The 21,832-nt window shown below is 40.8% G+C and overlaps 1 protein-coding gene across 2 annotated transcripts; it reads right to left on the bottom strand.

Moving 5' to 3' along the window:
- Positions 1–1,357: 1,357 nt before the first annotated feature.
- On the bottom strand, positions 1,358–21,772 carry DTWD1 (DTW domain containing 1). Of its 2 annotated transcripts, none has more exons than XM_054041617.1 (5): positions 21,681–21,772; positions 17,375–17,679; positions 15,960–16,103; positions 13,842–14,118; positions 1,358–1,715 (listed from the first exon to the last, which is right to left on the bottom strand). In XM_054041617.1, the coding sequence occupies exons 2-5, from the start codon at positions 17,648–17,650 to the stop codon at positions 1,486–1,488; spliced, it is 927 nt and encodes a 308-aa protein (XP_053897592.1). In that variant the 5' UTR covers positions 17,651–17,679; positions 21,681–21,772; the 3' UTR covers positions 1,358–1,485. The 2 variants fall into 2 exon arrangements, with proteins under 2 accessions (XP_053897592.1, XP_053897591.1); XM_054041616.1 differs by having other exon boundaries at positions 17,375–17,682.
- Between the last annotated feature and the right edge of the window lie 60 nt (positions 21,773–21,832).

Raw genomic sequence — 21,832 nt, forward strand, 5'->3', positions numbered from 1 at the left:
CATGCAAAAAAAATAAATCTTTTTCATGCCTACCTGAAGAAGTGAAATTGGGTGGACACGTAAAACTGGAGACTAGCTATAAGCGGTCTGAAAAAGTGGCTCTTTAGTTTGTATTTTAACGCTCTATTTATTGTGATTAATTCAATACTTTGGTACACTTAAAACAAAAGTAAAACAACAATTAATTGGTTTGATGGCCCCAAACAAAATTCTATACAAGTTTAAAAACATAAATTTTTAATGCCTTTTTCACAGTGCTGTGTACTTGCCCTTGGATACTAAGGCCTAGTCTTCACTTACCGGCTGGTCCGGCGGCACACCATCGATGTTCTGGGATCGATTTATCGCGTCTGGTTAAGACGCGATAAATCGATCCCGGAAGTGCTCACAGTCGGCGCCGGTACTCCAGCTCGCCGAGAGGAGTACGCGGCATTGACGGGGGGAGACTTCCTGCCGCGTCTGGACCGCGGTAAGTTCGGACTAAGGTACTTCGAATTCAGCTACATTATTAACGTAGCTGAATTTGCGTACCTTAGTCCGATTTGGGGACTTAGTGGGGACCAGGCCTAAGGCTCCCCTTTGGGAGGGGAGAGGAGGACTGATGCAGATGGAAAATTAGCCAGGTTTACCGAGGAAAAAAAAAAAAAAAGATACAACTAAAACAAACTCACAGATTTCTGAAAAAGTTTAACTATTATGATTTTTTGTGTCTCTTTTACAAGATTTGTGACTCCCGCACCAACATAGGACAAAGATAGAAATATCTAGCCAGTTTAGGCCTGGTCTACACTTAAAAATTTTACCAGCATCTGCTCAGCATCACGCCACCTAAGTAGCTTTGTGAATCTAGGCCTATATTTTTATCTGTATTACTAAATCATTTTTCCAGCTTTATTTAAAACTAACAAAGTTTATAATTTGTTTTCCATTCAGTCAACTCTTTTAATTTTTTTCCCCCTGATGAAATATTGTCCTAATATTTCAGTAAGCAATTGTGATATCAACAGCATGAAGTCAGCCTGATTGGTTAGAGCACATTCCTACACAGTAATCAGCTGAACTACATTTTACTATGTTTTAGAAAAGAGATTCCACGTTGACATATTAACTCATCTTTACAATCCTGAGATCTTACTATTTCCAATATGAGGTCTTAATTCTCCTTTCCTTGCCTCAGGCACATTGTGATTTACCCAAGGTGAGGACTGCAGGGTCAGACTCGCAAAGTAGGCCCTAACTGGCAACCCTTAAGGAATATGCATCCCCATTGAAACAAGTAGTGATTAAAATTATGCATCAATTGTGTACAGAACCAGATCCTGCTCTTGCATTTGGAGCAGCATTACAGACAACTCCAGAGTGTAATACATTGTTTTATTATTGAACTCTCAAATGTCATTTAGACAAAAAATTGTATTGCTACACTTTAATTATGATGAAGAAAAACAAACATGGTGCTATTTACAGACAAATAGATGTCTTGGCTTATTCTTTTCCTGCAGAATTTTTGGCGTTTTTTATCAGCGTGTACATAAATGAAAAGAAAAAAAGCAGGTTGTCATATTGTCCTTTGTAGCTCTCTTTTAAAACCTCCTGGTGATAATCCACAAGAAAATAATAAATGGCTTCAATTGTAGAAAGATACGTATCTGGCTTTCCTTTCTGGTGACGCCAAAAGCAAGTTTTTCTTGTTTTCAACTCAATTTGTAGTAACCCTGCCAAGAAAAAGGGGACAAATGTTAGGCATTGTGGCTTAACAAACAGAGCTCTAGACTGGGACTTGAGAGACTTGGGTTCTGTTACTGGCTCAGCCATTCGCCTGCTGGGTGACCTTGGGTAAGTATCTGTGCCTCCGTTTCCCCCATTTATAAAGTGAGGGTAATGGTGAAAAGTGCTAGATAAAAGCTAGGTATTTATTATATATTTAGGCTTGGCAGAATTCAATTTTTTTTTAAATAATTTTTATGGATAATATTGGTTTGTTTTTAAGCATTCTTTCAATTTTTAATCAATTAAAATTTTTACAGTTCTAAAAAAGTATTTAAAACCCAGAATTTTAAGCATTTTTATTTATTTAAATTTTCACAATTACAGGAAATCATGTGCAGAGTCAGACAATTATTTACTGACAGCAGACATTAAGATTCAAAAAGTTAAAACTTTATAACAGTTAAACACAAATTGTCAACATCACACATGAAAATATACAAAGTAAATAGCCTTAAATCAAACTCTAGGTTCTCAAGCACCATTTTTCTTACTCCGCTTATTTGTAAGGGCAGGTCTACCCTAACCCCCCAATTCGAACTAAGGTACGCAACTTCAGCTACGTGAATAACATAGCTGAAGTTTGAAGTACCTTAGTTCGAACTTACCTCGGTCCAGACGCGGCAGGCAGGCTCCCCCGTCGACTTCGCGATACTCCTCTCGCCGAGCTGGAGTACCGCAGTCGACGGCGAGCACTTCCGGGTTCGACTTATCTCGTCCAGACAAGACGCGATAAGTCGAACCCAGAAGTTCGATTTGCTTGCCGCCGAACTACCAGGTAGTGTAGACCTACCCTAAGTTTCAATTATTTTTAAGGATATGATTCAGTCATGGAGGTCCTGGATTCCGTGACTTTCTGGAACCTCCGTGACTTCTTCTGGGGCAGGGCTGGAGCAGCTGTCAAACCTGGGGCTCCCGAGCAGTGGCCACTGGAACAGCTGACTGATGGCCACACCCGAGCCTGCCCGAGCAATGGCTGGGGTTGGGTCAGCCCATGCCACAGAAGCAGCGGCAGGACCGGAGCAGCTGCAAGCCCCAGCAGCGCTCGGTTTGTCCCCGCACTCTAGAGTATTTTTAGTAAAAGTCAGGGACAGATGAATTTTTGTTTATTGCCCAGGACCTGTCCCTGACTTTATTGAAAATATCCATGAGAGAATCTTAACCTTAATTATCATCATCGATGGAAATTTTCCCCTAGGTTTGTGTGGGTACTGTGAAATCAACATTTATCAATAAAAATCGAATCCTGCCAATCTTATATGTAACATCACAAAGATACACATAGTTGTCAGCTACTGTGGGGTTTGTTGTTTTTGCTTTTTAATGTTAGCAATAATTCCCCCCATCCTCACCCAACTCAGAAAAGGTCAGTTTCATAAATATTTCTACTTGAGGCCCAGATCCTGCAATTTGATCTTCGTGATAGATCTTTTATCTACACAATACCATTGACTCCATGAGTCTCCATATAGGCTTAAGGCCTGCCCACATAGATCAGGTTGCAGCAATAGGACCTTAAGCACCAATCCTGCAAAGACTCAAGCCCATGCCTAACTTTATGACGGGGCTAAGGGCCTTAGAGTAGAAGGTATAGTTCCTCAGGGATTTGATTTTGAGATGTCTGGAATGGCTATAACAGATCACTTAGGAAAGAAAATTATCGAAGGCAGGGTATGCAACGATTTGGTGACAATAAATGTAAGTTTACTATCTGCTATTTTCCTTTGTTTTTTTATTTTATTGAAATTAATGTGTCTAGAGAAGTAGTAGTAGCCTTAATATATATTCACATCATCTGTTTTTAAGCAGAGCTCATTCAGTGGAGCTGAAATCAGTGGAGTTTTCCTTAAAACCTAATGGCATGATATGCCCATATTACATGAATATCTTATAATGTTATATTTACAAAATTGGATAAAAGTAAATAAATGATGCTGATTTCGATCATGCAATGATTCAAAAGCCATTGAAGGCCCTGATGCTGCAAGCTCTTCACTACTGAACCCTAAATAATCCTATTGAAGTGCAATCCCATATTAGCCTAAAAAACCCCATTGAAGTCACGTCAACTACTCTGAAATTTCTTTACAAATGCATAATAAGTCAATGGGATCAATCAGGTAAGCAAGTACTACAGTGCGTAATAAATGTTTGCAAGATCAGGCTCTGAACTATAAGTATCTTCTTAAATGTTGTTAACATTAAGATGCAAAATCTGTATCTTGAGATAGTTTAACATCAGTAATTACAACATGGTCTGAGAATTGCTTGGAAATTACAGACAGAGAAGTTTGGTTCATCTCCATATGGCCCTATTTCAGGAGCCCAAACTGGCCTGTAGCCCAGCACTTACAATGTTGTACTTTTTATATAGCTTCAAACAACATTTAACTGTTTCTGGAGCAATCACAAGGTGAGTCTTGCTATTTATTTCACAACTAAGAACATGTTCCTTGAATATTAATACAGTTTCCTTTTCAAAGTACACTATGTCATAACAGGCATTAAACAGTGTGTAAACTGGTAATGAAAAAGATGTCTAAACTGAGGAGAATAAAAATGATACAGGCTAATCATTCCCTTTAATTTTAATTTTCATAACACTGGTTTATCTCCTACATAAAGTTTCAATGACTTCTTAACAGAGGAGTACCCAATAAACCAAAAGAATGAAGGTGAAATTCTGGCTCAATTGAAGTCAATAGCAAAAATCCCAATGACTTCAGTAGAGTCAGGGTTTCACCTTACGCGTGGCGAACTAAAATTTAGGGAAGATTCCTCTAATACAAAGTTCCCACTACTTAACATTTGGGGGCAGGGAAAGGGAAGTAAGATGTTAAATAACAGTCAGATCACTGACCCCAGTGAGAATACAGGCACAGGATCAATTAACTTCAACACAGAGTATTTAAGAGTTTCAGAACAAAAGATTTAGAAGAGGTTAAGTGTTACAGTACAGAGATGATGGAAATATGCTCAGTAAACAGTATCTATACAGCCAAAGGCAATATTTTATTACAAACACTAGTTGTTCTTATGAGTAACTTAGACTATCCAGGAAGTCAACATTGCGACTTTTTTCATGTTTAGTATCCACATATTTTAAGCTCAAATAATAAAATAAATGTTTGTGCCAATCTGGGATTTAGGCAGGATGGAAGTGTAGACATTTAGAAAACACAAGTATGGAGAATAAACAAATTTTGTCCATACAAAAGCTATTTTCTCTCACACGCACTTTATTTGGCTGACTGTCACCTTACAGAGTTTCATTCTTATGCTCCCATTCTTTTTCTATGTGCTTTTATCATCGCCACAAGCAACCATACTTCTTCACAATTACATCAAGACCTGCGATGATAGATACGAAAACCTGCACAAGCTCCCATTCTAATAGACTTTAATGACTGTATTGGGAATGAAGGCATATTTAGGCTTGAAAGAAGCCTGCTGTGAATGAGTCTGTTCCAAGGGTCGGCAATCTTCGGTTTGCCATTCCCGGCCATTGGGAGCTGTGGGGGGATGTGCCTGCAGACGGTCAACGTAAACAAAATGTCACGCTGCCCGCCAGCGGATTACCCTGATGGGCCGCGTGCCGAAGGTTGCCGACCCCGGTCTGTTCTAACCACATTTAACAGGATAAGCAAAAGTAGAACTGCATATGTGTAAGAAATTGCAAAGTAATTATGTTTATGACAAAAAAAAAAACCAACCTAAAAAAATAGAAAAATACAGTTTTAAAGTAACACTAAGGTTGTAGTGTTGGGGAGGAGAGTTAACATGAAAATGAGAGACTAATATTTATGTGTAAGAAGAGAGAAGTTTGTACAACAAAGGGAAGTGCTGGAGGTGACTGTGATGAAATCATGCTGATGAACTTCCCATTTATGAGTAACTGATCACCACTTGCTGCGTGTTTTGCCTTGATAAAGATTAGTGAGACCCATCCACTGAGTATGCGACTTGAACATGCTTGACTCTAAGCACGTGCTGAAGGGTTCTGCTGAATCCCCGTGTCGGATATAGAGTCATAGACTTTAAGGTCAGAAGGGACCATCATGATAGTCTAGTCTGACCTCCTACACAACAGGCCACAGAATCTCACCCACCCACTCCTGTAATAAACCCCTAACCTATGTCTGAGCTACTGAAGTCCTCAAATCAAGGTTTAAAAACTTCAAGGTGCAGAGAATCCTCAAGCAAATGAGCCGTGCCCCACACTGCAGAGGAAGGCAAAAAACTCCCAGGGCCTCTGCCAATCTGCCCTGGAGGAAAATTCCTTCCCAACCCCAAATATGGCCATTAGCTAAACCCTGAGCATGTGAGCAAGACTCACCAACCAGACACCCAGGAAAGAATTCTCTGTAGTAACTCAGATCCCATCCCCATCTAACATCCCATCACAGGCCTTGGGCATATTTACCACTAATAATCAAAGATCAATTAATTGCCAAAATTAGGCTATCCCATCATACCATCCCCTCCATAAACTTATCAAGCTTAGTCTTGAAGCCAGATATGTCTTTTATCCCCACTGCTCCCCTTGGAAGGCTGTTCTAGAACTTCACTCCTCTGCTGGTTAGAAACCTTCATCTAATTTCAAGTCTAAACTTCCTGATGGCCAGTTTATATTTGTTCTTGTGTCCACATTGGTACTGAGCTTAAATAATTCCTCTCCCTCCCTGGTATTTATCCCTCCAATATATTTAGAGAGAGCAATCATATCTCCCCCTCAGCCTTCTTTTGGTTAGGCTAAACAAGCCAAGCTCTTCGAGTCTCCTTTCATAAGACAGGTTTTCCATTCCTCAGATCATCCTAGTAGCCCTTGTCTGTACCTGTTCCAGTTTGAATTCATCCTTCTTAAACATGGGAGACCAGAACTGCACACAGTATTCCAGATGAGGTCTCACCAGTGCCTTGTATAACGGTACTAACACCTCCTTATCTCTACTGGAAATACTTTGCCTGATGCATCCCAAGACCGCATTAGCTTTTTTCACGGCCATATCACATTGGTGGCTCATAGTCATCCTGTGATCAACCAATACTCTGAGGCCCTTCTCCTCCATTGTTACTTCCAATTGATGCGTCTCCAGCTTATAACAAAAATTCTTGTTATTAATCCCTAAATGCATGACCTTGCACTTTTCACTATTAAATTTCATCCTATTACTATTACTCCAGTTTACAAGGTTATCCAGATCTTCCTGTATTATATCCCGGTCCTTCTCTGTTTTGGCAATACCTCCTAGTTTTAGGTCTTCCGCAAACTTTATTAGCACACTCCCACTTTTTGTGCCAAGGTCAGTAATAAAAAGATTAAATAAGATTGGTCCCAAAACCGATCCCTGAGGAACTCCACTAGTAACCTCCCTCCAGCCTGACAGTTCACCTTTCAGTATGACCCATTGTAGTCTCCTCTTTAACCAGTTCCTTATCCACTTTTCAATTTTCATATTGATCCCCATCTTTTCCAATTTAATAATTCCCCATGTGGAATTGTATCAAAAGCCTTAATGAAATTGAGGTAAATTAGATCCACTGCATTTCCTTTGTCTAAAAGATCTGTTACCTTCTCAAAGAAGGAGATCAGGTTGGTTTGGCACAATCTACTTTTTGTAAAACCATGTTGTATTTTGTCCCAATTACCATTGACCTCAATGTCCTTAACTACTTTCTCCTTCAAAATGTTTTCCAAGACCTTGCATACTACAGATGTCAAACTAACAGGCCTATAGTTATCCGGATAGGAAAAATAGGAACTATGTTAGCAATTCTCCGGTCATCAGTACAACCCCCGAGTTTACAGATTCATTAAAAATTCTTGCTAATGGGCTTGCAACTTCATGTGCCAGTTCCTTTAATATTCTTGGATGAAGATTATCTGGGCCCCCCAATTTAGTCCCATTAAGCTGTTCAAGTTTGGCTTGTACCTCAGTTGTGGTAATATCTATCTCCATATACTCATTCCCATTTGTCATCCTGCCATTATCCCTAGGCTCCTCATTAGCCTTATTAAAGACTGAGGCAAAGTATTTGTTTAGATATTGGGCCATGCCTAGATTATCCTTAGCCTCCATTCCATCCTCAGTGTTTAGCAGTCCCACCTCTTCTTTCTTTGTTTTCTTCTTATTTATATGGCTATAGAACCTTTTACTATTGGTTTTAATTCCCTTTGCAAGGTCCAACTCTACATGGCTTTTGGCCTCTCTCACTTTATCCCTACATGTTCTGACCTCCATAAGGTAGCTTTCCTTGCTGATCCCTCCCATCTTTCACTCATTGTAGGCTTTCTGCTTTTTCTTAATCACCTCTCTGAGATGCTTGCTCATCCAGCTTGGTCTACAACTCCTGCCTATGAATTTTTTCCACTTTCTTGGGATGCAGGCTCCTGATAGTTTCTGCAACTTTGACTTGAAGTAATTCCAGGCCTCCTCCGCCTTTAGATCCGCAAGTTCTTCAGTCCAATCCACTTCCTTAACTAATTTCCTTATTTTTTTAAATTTAGCCCTTTTTAAATCAAAAAGCCGTGGTTAGAGATTTGTTTTTGTTTATCCTTCCATTTAGCTTAAACTGAATTAGCTCATGATCGCTCGAATGAAGGTTGTCCCCTACAACCATTTCTTCTATGAGGTCTTCATTACTCACCAAAACCAAATCTAAAATGGCATCCCCTCTTGTTGGTTCAGCAACTACTCGGTGAAGGAATCCATCAGCTATCGCATCCAGGAAAATCTGAGCCCTATTATTATTACTAGCACTTGTCCTACAGTCTGTATCTGAGAAGTTAAAGTCTCCCATGATCACACAATTCCCATTAGTATTTACTTCATTAAAAAGGTCTCTATCCATATCCAAATCAGATCCCGGTGGTCTATAGCACACCCCAAGCACTATCCCAGGGGAGGCTCTAGTAGCTTTCTTCCCCAATGTGATTTTTGCCCAGACAGACTCTGTCTTATCCATTCCATTACTTCTTATTTCTTTACAGTCTACCTCATCATTGATATACAATGCTATTCCACCACCTTTGCCTTTATTTCTTTCTTAAACAGCACATACCCTTCAATACCTGTACTCCAGTCATGACTACTATTCCACCATGTTTCTGTTATCTTTATAGTATCTGGTTTCACTTCCTGCACCAGTAATTCTAGTGCCTCCATTTTGTTACGTAGGCTCCTTGCATTGGTGTACAAACATCTTAATTTCTGCTGTTTGGCTTCGCTCACATTCTTTACCCGATTAGGCACTGACATTCTACCGGCAGTATCACATATTAGACTGGTATCTATACTACCCTTCCTCCTTATGTCCATTCTCCTACCCACGGCTGTATCCTTTCTTACTTTGTTTTCTTCCCTCTCAATGTTAAAATCCGGTGTGGAGATTACCTGGACATCTCCCAAACACCTCCCCCAAATTTCTAGTTTAAAGCTCTCTTAATCGGTTGTGTCAGCCTCCATCTTAGAAGTCTATTTCCCTCCCTACTCAGGTGAAGTCCATCCCGAGAGAACAGTCCTCTGTCCATGAATGCCTCCCAGTGGCCATACGTCCCAAAGCCCTCCTTATAGCACCACTGCCTGAGCCATCTATTGATCATCATAATCTTGTCACACCTTTGTTGCCCTTCTAGGAACAGGCAGAATCCCATTGAAGATCACCTGAGCCTCGGTTATTATTAATTATTATTATTATTGTGCAGGGGATTCAGAGCTCCACTAGTTTCAGCTCACTGGAATTTCCTTACAGTTCTTGAATTGGTTGCCCCTCATGTAGAAGTGGCAAGGGGTTCAGCCCCCTCTCTAAATCTGCAGATTCTCAATATCTCTGTAGATCTTGGGGAATTTAGCAAAAGCAAAGGGAAGCCACGTATTGGTCCCTTGCCTCTGTGTTGCTAGGGCTCTCCTACCAACTGCTGTCCCTTGAATCACCCTTGGTGTCCAAATCATAAAGGAAAAAGATTTGTACATTACTGTAGGCGGAGTCTACAGGAATTTATGAAGTTGTTCCCCCTCTCCTGGGGTTTTTTTGGGGGAGGGGGAACAGGGGCAGGAAATCGTTGCAGACCTGCACCCTCCTCACAAAATGCCTCCAGAGCAGTGGTGGGCAACCTGCAGCCCATCAGAGTAATCCGCTGGCAAGCCATGAGACAGTGTTTACAGTGACTGTCTGCAGGCATGGCCACCTGCAGCTCCCAGTGGCCGCAGTTCGCCATTCCTGGCCAATGGGAGCTGCGGGAAGCGGCGCGAGCCACGGGGACGTGCTGGTTACTGCTTCTCACAGCTCCCATTGGTCGTGCCCGTGGCCACTGGGAGCTGCAGGTGGCCATGCCTGCGTGTGGCCCGCAGGTTGCCCACCACTGCTCCAGAGGATGGGATAAAGGGGCAACACTTGCACATTCCACTAGCCTCCATGTGCAGTTACAGGCTATCATTTACTTGCAAAAGTAGAAGGGAGCATAGATGCTTTAAAAACTGAAGCAGATGCATGGCATATATTTGCACAAGAGAATATGTAAACTAATAAAATAAATTTGACTAAGGCCACAGAAAAAGTACCTAAGCAATCTTCTACTTTAACAGCCATACAAATGCTGCCAATATGCTGCATTACCTCCAGGAAAGTAATCATTAATACTAAATGTAACAGTTCACTTTTCAGATCCAGTGATCATTGATTTCTAATGAAGTAATCTATCAATCCTAACCAAGCATTAGCAACTTTCAAATATTTCCTGTCTGTAATGCAATTGGGTTTGGTTTGGTTTTCTAAAGATATATTACACCACTTTCCTAATGAGATTTAGAAATACTTAATTTTGTCCAAGTCTCCTAGGTTGTCTATTTCCGAGGCTAATTGATGTCCCATATTGCTTTCACTTGTAAGTGCAATTAGCTAGATTTACTGAAATATATAAACGCAGGCTTACAAAATACAGACTTTATTTTACATTTTCTTGGCACACTTCATTAATGGTTCTCTCCAGTATTTTCTTTTAAGTGAACAAATACTGTAGTAACTTATTTTTTGGAAACAGAAGAATGACAGTGATTGTGTAACTCTGATGTGTGCTGTTGAAGCGCATACAGACAGATGTGAATGCCATCAATTTTCCTGTGAGAAAAATTATACAACCAACCCACAAAAGAACTTCTATCAAATCCATATTGTAGGAAGTGGGGGTGAAATTCATGCCTTTAAGGCAGTACACCTATTCAGCTAGTCTTATTTGAGGTATAGTGGGGGGAAGTGAGGGAGACATCAGTGGGGTGGACACAAAAGAAGGAGTCTCTGCTAATAAAGGCATTTGGTTCCATGCTGGCTCTGCATAAAGTACAATTCACTTTTTAGTCCTTTTAGTCATCTCTATGTAGTCACTAGATGAACTGGTAAGATGAGATGGACTCAAATGCCAACAATATGGGGATCATACACAGCTCTACTTATCCCTCACCATGTACAACTGTACCACCACCACAACCAAGATGAAAGAAGAGTTAGTTGAAACTGAACCTGAACAAGATGGAGGTTATCAAATCCGTCTGCCACTTTCTACATTAGCTTCCTTTAGAATGTCAATTCAAATTCATGGTCTCAGTCCTTAATTTCAAGGTGCTGTTCCATAATGAAAACTGTGGTCAACCACTCTACTCATCAGACACCATGGAATTTTCTATTCCAACAGCAAAGCTCATCTGTGTAGGAGACAAAGCTTTGTCAAGAACCACCCGAGACTATGGAAGGAACTCCCACAGGAACTAAGGACCAGAACAAATCTCACCACCTTCTGCTTCAAGTGCAGGCGCACTTCTTTGACTTACTTTCTCTAATATAAACACATAGTGTGTACATATTAAAAAAACCAAAACACTAACCTGCAGAGACAGCTCTGCTCCTAGAGAGAGGAGAAGAGAGAACGAACCACACATAACACATGTTAATCACATCACTTAATGGACTACTGGAAGGCACTCAGGTACTTTGGTGACAAGGACGGTATAAGAGCCTGCCTAGACTTAGAATGGTGGTGTGGAGTAGAGAATTTGGGGTTATATAACCTGGGGAAGGGTCCACTGGGTCAACACTTAAGTAGATGAAATCCTTACATTATTATTATTTGTATTACTATAGTGCCTAGGAGCTCTAGTCATGGACCAGGAGCCCATGATGGTGATCACTGTACAAACAGAACAAGATATACTGTAAGCCCCTTAGGGCAAAGACTAAGTATAACACAAGACAATGGACACAGACAGATGGGGGAGTTCAAGTAAACAACAAGATAGTATTGGCCAGCAAGCTAAGCAGTGATCTCTGCCCACCAGCAGCCCAACAATTTGAGCTGTTTGTCGGCATCATGGAAAAGGAGAGTTTTGAAGATTAATTTGAAGATGGAAACGAGGTAAGTCTGTGGATGTTTATAAGGAGCTTCCTTCCCCCAAGCATGTGGGGCAGCATGGGAGAAAGTACAAAAGTGTTTATTTGAAAATTTAACAATTGGGTGATGAAGGCTGGCATCATGGGCCAACTGGAGGCAAGCATCAACTGCTCACTGGCAAATGAGAGGTGATAGGTAGGTGGGGATGAACTGTGAAGTGCCTGGAAAGTAAATACAAGCATCTTACGTTTGATGCAATAGAGAATGGGGACTCAGTGGAGAGATTCCAAGAGAGGGGTGATGTGGTCAAAGTGATGGGCTAGGAAAGTGATCTTTGCAGCAGTATTCTAAATGGACATAAGTGTGGTAAGATTGCATTTGTCAAGGCCAGAGAAAAGAATGTTACAGTAATCAAGATGATAAGAGCTTGGAGGAGAGTTTTAGCTGTGTGGATGGATAAGAATGGTCATATCTTAGAGATGTTATGCCAAAAGATTCTGCGAGATTTAGGTTTAGCCTTGATTTGAGGACCCAGAGAAAGCTGCAAGTCAAATATGTGCATGATGGTTATAGGCACGAGTAACAGACGGACTGGTGGTGTCCACAGTGATTAAAAGGCAGAAGCTACTATTCTGTCCCATAGGCTGAAAAAGGTACAAGGAAGGGCTATGCTGCAGTCCGATGACTTGGCCCTGAGGAAGGAATGGGGGGGGGGGGGGGGGGGAGGAGATTTTCTTTCCTTAGTCATGAGCAAGACACCCATATAAATTCCAAGTTCCTTAGCTGCATGTTGATTTTCTGAATTTCATCCTTTGTGAACAAGATTTTTAAGTACCTTAAATTTAAATCAGTTCACATTTACATCATGCAATAAAGCAATATAACACTGTAGTGTATATCAATTTATTTGATAAATGGAATTTTGATGTTAAATATATTTTGTAATAGGATTTTTATTGGCTAATAAATTATGCTCATATGCAGTATTTTTTAAATGAGCTAACTGGGCAGCGAAGCAGCATTCATCTTCCATGCAGGAATTCTGTATGCCCACTCCATAGGCTGGTAGAAATTAAGTTGAGAAATACATACTTGCTAATACACTTGCCAGCTAATACACAGAGTAGAAATGAAGGAAATGTGCCTTCCAACCTAAGGGCTTGCTCTTGCTCTCGTGAAGTCAGTTTTCAAACTGCCATTGATTTCAACGGGAGCAGGATTGAGCCCTACATAGCACAAGTATAAAACTGCCAAATTGTTGTTACACATTTTAATTCTCTGTGGAATGCTGAAATATGTCATCCTTCTAATCAATATAACACAATGAAGGCTGTGCAGAACTACAAGTACATTGTGCTAATTCATAATAAAAGAAGCAATACTTGTATTAAGTTTTCCACTGATGACATTATCGATACTGTCAGGAAGAACCAGGTTCTGTGTGTAACACAACATGTTCAGATATTTGACAAAATGAAAAACAAAACAAAAAACAAAAAAACAAAAAACAATTTTAAGTCATATAATTGAACCCCTGATGTATGTTCAGATCTATTTTCATGTATGTATTTCGACCCTGCTCATCACTATGGTATCCAATCAGGTCTTTTGCATTTAGGAAAGAAATACGTATATTTCATTTAGCCACTTTACTGTAGCTGGAACATCCCCTTTTATTTATTTACTTATTTACCTTGAAGTCGCTCATCAGTGATTATTTTGTTGGTTTGATTCCAAGTACTGTCAATAAATATTACTTTCTTCAGTACAGTGTCTTCACTCCTGCTGTTTGATTTGTATTCACTTCGGTTTCGATCTTCTTTTGTTTCTATTTTTGCTTTCTTGAGAAATGGCTCTGCTGAAGAATCATCATCATTGCCACAACTAACATTTTTCTCAACATTTTTTTCCAGATGGAGAATAATATCTTTTACCGAAATTGAGTTAGAACCAGGAAAGATAAGTGCAATCTAAAATGAAAACAAATACAGAGGTCCAAGTGCCATTCTGATAGAAAATTATGTTAAAGTTTCTGGTAAAGTTTCAAGAACTTGTCTATTAAAAAAGAAACTACCTATTCCTTACAGCAATCCACACACACAAATAAAATAAAATAAAATAAAATAAAATAAAATAAAAAATCAAACCATTTAAATCCATACAAGATGAAAGTGAACTTCTCTTTGAAAATGTATTTCAAATGCCCCAAAGGGTGAGCAGAGAGACAGGGGAAAAGAAAAACTAAATTAAGGCAAGGGATTTGTTTAAATTAGTTATTTGCAGGGGTTTCATTAAATATGTACAGGCTTGGAAGGATTAGCTTTTTAACAGTAAATGTCAGTAAACATCAATTTCACAATACATATCCAAACAGACTAAAAAAATGTTTCCACCAACAATAAATTTAAATATACAGATAGGAAAAGATAGAAAAATGCTGCTTGAGAACGTATTACAGGCTGTCATTAAATAATTATTGTCTGATGTACCCATAGTTTCCTGCAACTGAAAACGTAACATCGATAAAAAAAAAAATCGACAAATTGCTTAAAACCCAAAATTTCATGCAACTGTGAAAAGGTAAATCACTAAAAATAAAATGTTTAACGATATCCATCAAAATTATTTAAAAAAATTGAAATCTGCCAAGCCTACATGTATACTATTTCTATACATGTTAAACAACGTATCCTCCCAAGCCAATATTTTCTGTGCAAGAAGGTACTATGAAGATGTTTACACTAATCTATTTCTCTATGCCAGCGTGCAATCTTATATTGTGAAGATGGCCAAATTCCATTTTTAATTATGGTCTATGGGCCAGAGTATAAATGTAGAACTACTTGTTACCCTCAATTAATTCATAAATTTTAAGGCCAGAGTGATGATTAGATCATCTAGTTTGACCTCTAATCTACAGCAGAACTCCCACAGATGTCAATGGTATTTCACACAAAACAATATGGCCTATATGCAATAATTAAACCTCCTTATTACATTCAGCATCCTAATGGGAAATTATGACCATTTTTAGGATCAGCAGTATTTCCCTCCCCCCCCCCCAAGTCTTTCCCATCCTCCTTCCTCTGTTTCTCTCCCTCTTCCCTGTTCTTTCCTTGACATTTCCTTCCCTGCAGCAAATACCAATTCCCACACCCATGAACTTCATTCACTCCCTTCCCTTCCCCATTTGTTAATGCTGACATTACAAATGTTAGGTTTCAGAATTCTCATTGCAGTGAAATTAATTGAGGACTGGGAGCTCATTCCTCACAGTCATTATTTCAGGCTCTGGGCTGACTCAAGAAGACAACATGCATCAATTACATTTGGTAGGTTTTCCCTGCACCAGAAAATACTAGAAACTTATTTTTTACAAAATAAAAGCTTAGATTCTGCAGAAGTTGAATATGCCAAGCAGGCCACATAACTCCATCAAGCAGGGCAATACAGCCAGTGGGCTTGGTGTTTGACACTTCTGCTCTATGCAGTAAGTAAAATACTCGCTACAAAGCACAATAAACCAAATCCTCTCTCTCCTCTGTAGGTGCAGAGGATTGTGGACACAACAGAATCAATGTGTTTAGACTGCACGTGAAGGCAAATTTCCATGAGCCTGGCAGGATGTCCACATCCCTATGCACTGCAGAGATGTGCTCTGGGTGGGGTGGAATGAATTCATGGAGGGATAGTGGCAGAGTAGTTGGATCTGTACTCCCCCTGCAAGGAGAAGTACAATATCAGCAGCAGTTGGGAGATGAAGGCACATGAACATTTCCCCAGCACACAGCCCTGTTATAGAATCTCTTACTTCATGTCTTTTTTCTTCATAGTCTGGAATGCAAGGATATGTATAAATGGTAACATCTTCAGGTGCTAGGAGTTTAGCATGTACAGCAGTGCTTTTGCCATCAGTTTCATTTGGGTGTTTAATTATGTCAATCTTCAAAGGAAGCTACAACAAAAAATGGCAGACATATAAATAAATTTGGCTGTATGTCTAGGAAATCCCCAGACAGAAACTTTTTAAAATATATAGTAAATTCATATAAAGTTTCCTAAAAATGTTTTGATTTAAATATTAAGAATATGAAAGTTCCTAATTTCAATTAAATTGTTTAATGCAAAATAGGGAAAGAAAACAATCAGAGTAAAATACACAGGAAATAGCACTCACTGCTTTTAATAATAAGCAATTTAACTATTATGTGTACACACTTGACACTCTAATGTTGCTAAAGTAAAGCTCTATTGATACTTTTGTTATCAATTTTAATTTTCAGTCATTAATAACAGACAAAAGAAGTTCTGCATTTAAAATTTAAAAGCCTTATGCTCCCAATCCTGAACACCTATTTGTATTAGATATTCAACCCATTGAAATTAATACAAAACTCTTTGATTTCAAGGAGAACAGGGTCAAGCACACTGGGTAAAATTTTCAGAAGCACCTAACTGACTTATGAGACAAAGTCCAATTTTCAATAGGCCCTTGGCACTTAAGCACCAAAGTGACTTTTGTAAATGGGACCTTGGCACGTCTGAAAGCTTTATTCACTATCTCAGCTGGAAAACAATATATTTTAAGAAAATAGTTAACTGACTTAGTTATACAACTATGAGCAGTTCTTTATTTATTTATTTATTTTAGTTCACATTTTGGGTCATATTCAGCCCTGGTTTAAATGGATGCAGCTCCATAGCATTTGTTTATATAACCTCCCCACTATAGACTCAGATTCCTAGGCCAGAAGTGGCCATTGTGATTGTCTAGTCTGACCTCCTGTATAACACAAGCCATAGAACTTCCCCAAAATAATTCCTAGAGTGTATCTCATCTTGATTTCAAAATGCTTATGCCACTGGCACTTACAATTTGGAGAACCCTGGTAAGAATGGTTTAAGAAAGAGTTTAAAGAATTAGCCCTAACCTGAATTGCTCAATTTCATAACTTTACACATGAGGAGTCCCATTGACTTCAATGGGACTCCTTGTCTATGTAAAATTGAGCATATGCATAAATGTTTGCAGAACTGAAATCTTAACTATCAATTTCCCTACATCTGGTTCCTTAAACCAGACTGCTAAACCTCCTTTATCATAATTTATTCATCTATCATGACCACTGTGTTAAAGCTGACCTAGAAAAAGCAAACATTGGCAATGTATTCACACACACGCACTAACAGATAATAAGCACAATAAACATGTTGTGTTTCACTAACCTTCACAACTGGAATTTCTTTGGTAGGCACAGTTTCAACTGGAACATAACATGAATAACAATAAAACATCCTTGAACTACCACATCTTGGGCACTTTGATCTCCCACTCTTTTGGGCCTTTTCAAGAACTTCCCAGGATGCTAACTGTAAATTCTGAAGTGGGTTATCTTGAAGTGATGAAGTAGTCTGTTGTTGTGAATTTTTCAAACATTCAAAATTTCTTTTTAATTTCTGATGGCTTTCTTGGTTCAAAAATGTAGATGAATTTAAAGACATCTTTACTTTAAATAGACCATATGCTGTATCTGCTAAAGAAAAATACATTGTATCTGATGTACTATAAATAGACTAATTTCTAAAAAAGTAATCATCATATGGTCATCCTATTGAACTAACACATACTTGTTATTACTTATCACAGCAGAAATCGACTAGTTCAGATCAAATTAATCCCAAAGAGGTTTTTTTTGTTTGTTTTTTAAAACACCCTGAGGCTCCTATCAGGAGCCAGACTCCTCTGTGCTAGGTGCTTACAAACAGATTAAAAGGTGGTCCTTGACTTAAAGAACTCGAAGACTCGGGCCTTGACCATGCACACATGCACAATTTTACTCAGATGAGTTGTCTCACTCACTTTACTCATGTGAGTAAAGTTACAAACATGCAGATTTGTAAATTCAAGCTGTAAACTTTCCAATTTTGCAAACACTTTGGCCCCAAACCTGCTAACTGACTTCAGTATGTGCTTAACTTTACTTACATGAGTAGTCCCATTAATTTGCAGTAGGAGTAAGTGTTTGCAGGGCCGGCTCCAGGGTTTTGGCCACCCCAAGCAGCCAAAAAAAAAAAGTCGTGATCGGCGGCAATTCGGCTGGAGGTCCTTCGCTCCGAGCTGGAGTGAGGGACTGTCCGTTGAATTGCTGCCGAATAGCTGGATGTGCCGCCCCTCTCCAGAGTGGCTGCCCCAAGCGCCTGCTTGCCAGGCTCGTGCCTGGCGCCGGCCCCGAGTGTTTGCAAAGATAAGTAGACAGGTTTAGGTCCCAACCCTGCAATTGTTGGAACAGATCCCTGTGCCTACACCAGGGGTCGGCAACGTTCGGCACGCAGCTCGCCATTGGCCTGGGACGGCGAACCGTGGCCAGTGGGGGCCGCGATCGGCCGAACCTGCCGCGTCAGCAGGTAAATAAAACTGGCCCGGCCCGCCAGGGTGCTTACCCTGGTGAGCTGCGTGCCGAACGTTGCCAACCCCTGGCCTACACAAAGCCCCACTGATATGCATAGGATTCTGAAAGGGCACAGTGGTTTTCCAGCATGCAGTAAGGTGCAGGTTTGGAGTCATCAACAAAAATGTTAGGCCAAAATTTTCAAACTTGAATGCCTAAAGTTGAGCTCCTAAATTAAAAATCAGCCACTTGTTTACTTTAAATAACTTTAGTCATCCAAAGTCTCAACATTTTCACATTAGCTTCTGTAAATGTGTTGGGGGGTTTTTTGTTGGTAGCTTAAAAAAATATATATAGATATGTCTCCAAGCAGTGATAAAGATATTAATTAAAGCATTTTTTGGTTAAACTTAACTGTTCTGTTTTAAGTAGAGGAACAAAATATTAATGCAAGAACTGGAGACTGTTCATCTGAGATGTCAAAATAACATAGAATACTGGAGCCCCTTACACCACATAAAAGGGCTGTCACAAAAGAGCCCTAAAAGCCTGGTATTCAACTGGGAGAGAATTCCCCCAGGGCAGGCACAGCCTAATACTACACCTAAGAACCCAGTGTAAGTGACATGCCAGGAGTTGCACCACACAACACTATAATATTTAGGGTAGCCTAGACCAGTGGTTCTCAAAGCCGGTCCGCCGCTTGTTCAGGGAAAGCCCCTGGCGGGCCAGGCCGGTTTGTTTACCTACCGTGTCCGCAGGTTCGGCCGATCGCGGCTCCCACTGGTCGCGGTTCACTGCTCCAAGCCAATGGGGGCTGCTGGAAGCGGTGTGGTCCGAGGGATGTGCTGGCTGCCCTTCCCACAGCCCCCATTGGCCTGGAGCAGTGAACCGCGACCAGTGGGAGCCGCGATCGGCCGAACCTGCGCACATGGTAGGTAAACAAACCGGCCCGGCCCGCCAGGGGCTTTCCCTGAACAAGCGGTGGACTGGCTTTGAGAACCACTGGCCTAGACAGACTTCAAGAACTATTTAAGTTACGCCACGGGCTTCTCCAGCTCCCTGGAACAATCCAAGAACAAGAGGCTGCAGAGTTCACTTATAGTCACCTAGTCTCTTCTCCCAACCCCCACTGTGCTTTCTGTGCTGCGCCTCCTAGTTTCTTATGATACACTTATGATGTGATGCAACACAATAGATTAAAAAAAAATGCAAGACAACATGATGCAAAATAAACAAAACTGTGTGATACTTGTCTCCAATGTAAATATAAAATACACCCCAGGGAAAGAGTCACCATTTTCTGCTAAAATGAAACACCCATACAGGTCACGAAAAAAAAACCAAATTATGAGGCTTTAAAGGAAATTAACACCGCTCCCTGCCACACACACCCTTTTTACAATCCAAGTTTGCGCTGAACTGAATCTTGAAAAGAATCAGGGGGAAGAGGGTGGGGGGAGAATGAAATTGCCCTTGTGACAGTTGTCAAGCCTGGACTAAGGCCGCTAACCATACAGATTCTTCAAGGAGAAAAGAGGCCACGAGGCCCTTTGATTTGATATGCCTTCCCAGCCTGCAAACTGATTCTCTTCAATATAATGCCTTATGGCAGTGTGGTGTTCAATTATGAAGCCCCAAAGCATTTTCATCATTGACGCTGACAGGAGAAATGCTGCTGTTAGTGGAAAAGGCAAACCTCTGTGGTCTCAAAATAATAGCTACACAAAAACTTAACTGAAAAACATACATGTAATATATTTTTGCAAGCACAACAGCAATACAGTTTTCACATCCTGTAAGATTGAGAGCTTGATTCAGACAGCAAATCAGTCATAATGATTCCCTCTGCAGAGTAACCTCCTACCACAGCAGAGAAGTCTCGCTTATGTGGAGAGAGACTACCTCATCTGGATGAATTTTAAGGCATGTTAATAACTCTCTCTCACAAAGGAGAATTGCTCTGTAGGTTTCAGTGAAACACTGAAAACCATATTGGTCATTTTCAAAGTCACCCTCAATCAAGCTGTTCCAAAGTGACAGCCCTACTCACTAAATTCTGCCCTGGGTCCTGGGAATAGTGCTGTTAGGACTCAATCCTGCAAAGTGGTGAGTCCCTCCTCAAAAATGCTGTGAATTCCCTCAACGTCTATTGAAACCAAATGTACATGAACAGGCCCTTTAGAAGCAACAAGGATTAGAGCACCATAAAAAAGGCAATACAAATGAAATGTTAAAAAGGATTGATGCCTTTGTGGTTTCGATTTAAACAGAAGGGTCTGTAAATCAGGGGTACTGGAAAATAATAAAAATTCTTTTGCCAAACATTATTAGATACCATAAAAACATACACTTTCTATTCACTATCTTCGCCTACTACCATTTCATACAAGAGAGCTATTGCAAACACTATTTTGGGAGGAAAGTATGGTCCTTCACAGAAACACGATTGCCCTGAAAATCTTAGGAGCATGCCTTCATGAACATCAGACGAGATTCCATTGCTCCCAAGCCTAGACATGATGGTCCTAAAGGCTCCACTTCAAACACTGAAATGACAGGGCAATGCACCGCACACCTGAATGGGCTGCTTTGTACAAGGGGCCCATCCAGTCATTGAAACTAGCATCTCCTCCTTGCCTATCCTACTCTGAGGAAGGGCTCCTTGTGAACAAAATCGGGCAGCTCTCTCATCCCCATCAAAGCGTCCTCTACACACATCTAAATGGAGCAAACTCCCTCTCCTCGCTACTCCCTTACAGTCCTCCCCGTGGACATCAAAACAGAGTGACACTCCCTTCCCCCCCCCCTCAAAATGGGGTAACTGCCCACACAGGGAGCCGGGAAACATCAAAATGGGGCATCATCTGCCCACAGGACCCTCCCTGCAAACATCAGAGTGAGGGCAGGCAACGCCCTCCGCATGCCCTGTACAAGCACCAGCCCGCCCCTTTGATCCCTGCTCGAGTGGCGGGCGAGGAGGCGCTGCAGGTGCCCAGGCCCGGCCCCCACGGAGGGCAGACGTTTACCTGGAGGAACCAACCCCGTCCTCCCCCCCGCGTGTCTGGATAATCACAAGAGCCCCCCCCCAGCCAATCGCTCAGTTCCAGCCCTAAAGAAACACCTGCTGCTCCGAGTCCTACCTGGCGCACGGCAGCGCTCCCAGTTCGGGGCCTGGGTCCGGACTCCGGAACCAAAGGACGCGGCCTCGGCCTGCCGGGGTGCGGGACACCGGAAGAACGCACCCGGGGGAGCGCTTTTTAGGAGACGCTTAGTTGCTAGGGGGCCTTAGTAA

Source organism: Malaclemys terrapin, chromosome 10, assembly GCF_027887155.1.
Source record: "Malaclemys terrapin pileata isolate rMalTer1 chromosome 10, rMalTer1.hap1, whole genome shotgun sequence".
In the NCBI taxonomy this organism is placed as follows: Eukaryota; Metazoa; Chordata; order Testudines; family Emydidae; genus Malaclemys; species Malaclemys terrapin.